General features: G+C 46.6%; 1 protein-coding gene across 1 annotated transcript in view; it reads right to left on the reverse strand.

Annotated features, from left to right (window-relative positions):
- LOC112072263 (kinesin-1 heavy chain) overlaps positions 1 to 1,027 on the reverse strand; it is a 56,113-nt gene that overhangs the window by 7,406 nt on the left and 47,680 nt on the right. Inside the window, exons 19-21 of the mRNA XM_024139674.2 lie at positions 787 to 842; positions 467 to 576; positions 171 to 272 (exon numbers count right to left, since the gene is read on the reverse strand). Coding sequence (XP_023995442.1) covers positions 171 to 272; positions 467 to 576; positions 787 to 842 — 268 coding nt within the window. The remainder of the gene's footprint in view (positions 1 to 170; positions 273 to 466; positions 577 to 786; positions 843 to 1,027) is intronic.

Below are 1,027 nucleotides of genomic sequence, written 5' to 3' on the forward strand. Positions count from 1 at the left end.
TGTAGGTGTATGTAGGTGTCTGTAGCTGTATGTAGGTGTATGTAGGTGTCTGTAGGTGTATGTAGGTGTATGTAGGTGTCTGTAGGTGTCTGTAGGTGTATGTAGGTGTATGTAGGTGTCTGTAGGTGTATGTAGGTGTCTGTAGGTGTATGTAGGTGTATGTAACGTACGTGAGCTCGTGCAGCTTCCGGCTCTTCTCCTGGTCAGTGGACTTGAGTTTGTCGTGTTCCACCCTGAGGCGCTCCTGTTCCAGCATGATCTTCTGGTTCAGACTGGAGGAGGACAACACGGTGAGCCCAGCGTGGGACAACACAGTTATCTCCTTATGGCACCCTATTCCCTTTATAGTGCACTACTACCCTCACTATGGGCCCTGGTCAAATGTAATACACTGTAATGGGAATACGGTGACATTTAGTACGTGAACACAACAGTTAACAGTAGACAGTGTGTGTGTGTCTCTTACTCCTGCAGTTCAGTCATGAGGTGTTCCTTCCTGTCCAGTTCATCTCTCAGACTGCTGATCTGTTTCTGATGGGCCTCACGGTGACCAGCGATCTGCTGCTCCACAGCCTCCTGGGGATGCCAGACACAGGTCAATAGGTCAACAATCATCTGGATGACAGAAACAACAGCTCCTGCTCCTGACGCCACGAAAGGCAGAAAGGAAAGTCAGACTGCTCCAAACTGTAATTTACATACAATCGATGATACTTAGATATCCCGCGTCTCCCGGGATCTATTTTTTATAGAAGGCAGTTCTATAGTATGAACAGGGTGACATACCTTGACCTCATTAGCAGATTGGATCTCATTCTCCTTCTCCATGGCTGTGACTTTCTCTGCAAAAACAAAAACATTTGACCTTTGTCACTAGATGGCACTATTTGTTCTAAATCCGTTTTAGAGACGTTTATAAGGAATGTATTATATTATGTGTCATCGATGCATACAGAGCAGCAGGGTGTGTCTGTTACAACGGCTGGGTGTGTCTGTTACAACGGCAGGGTGTGTCTGTTACAGCGGC

Source organism: Salvelinus sp. IW2-2015, unplaced genomic scaffold (genome assembly GCF_002910315.2).
Source record: "Salvelinus sp. IW2-2015 unplaced genomic scaffold, ASM291031v2 Un_scaffold1867, whole genome shotgun sequence".
Classification (NCBI taxonomy): Eukaryota; Metazoa; Chordata; class Actinopteri; order Salmoniformes; family Salmonidae; genus Salvelinus; species Salvelinus sp. IW2-2015.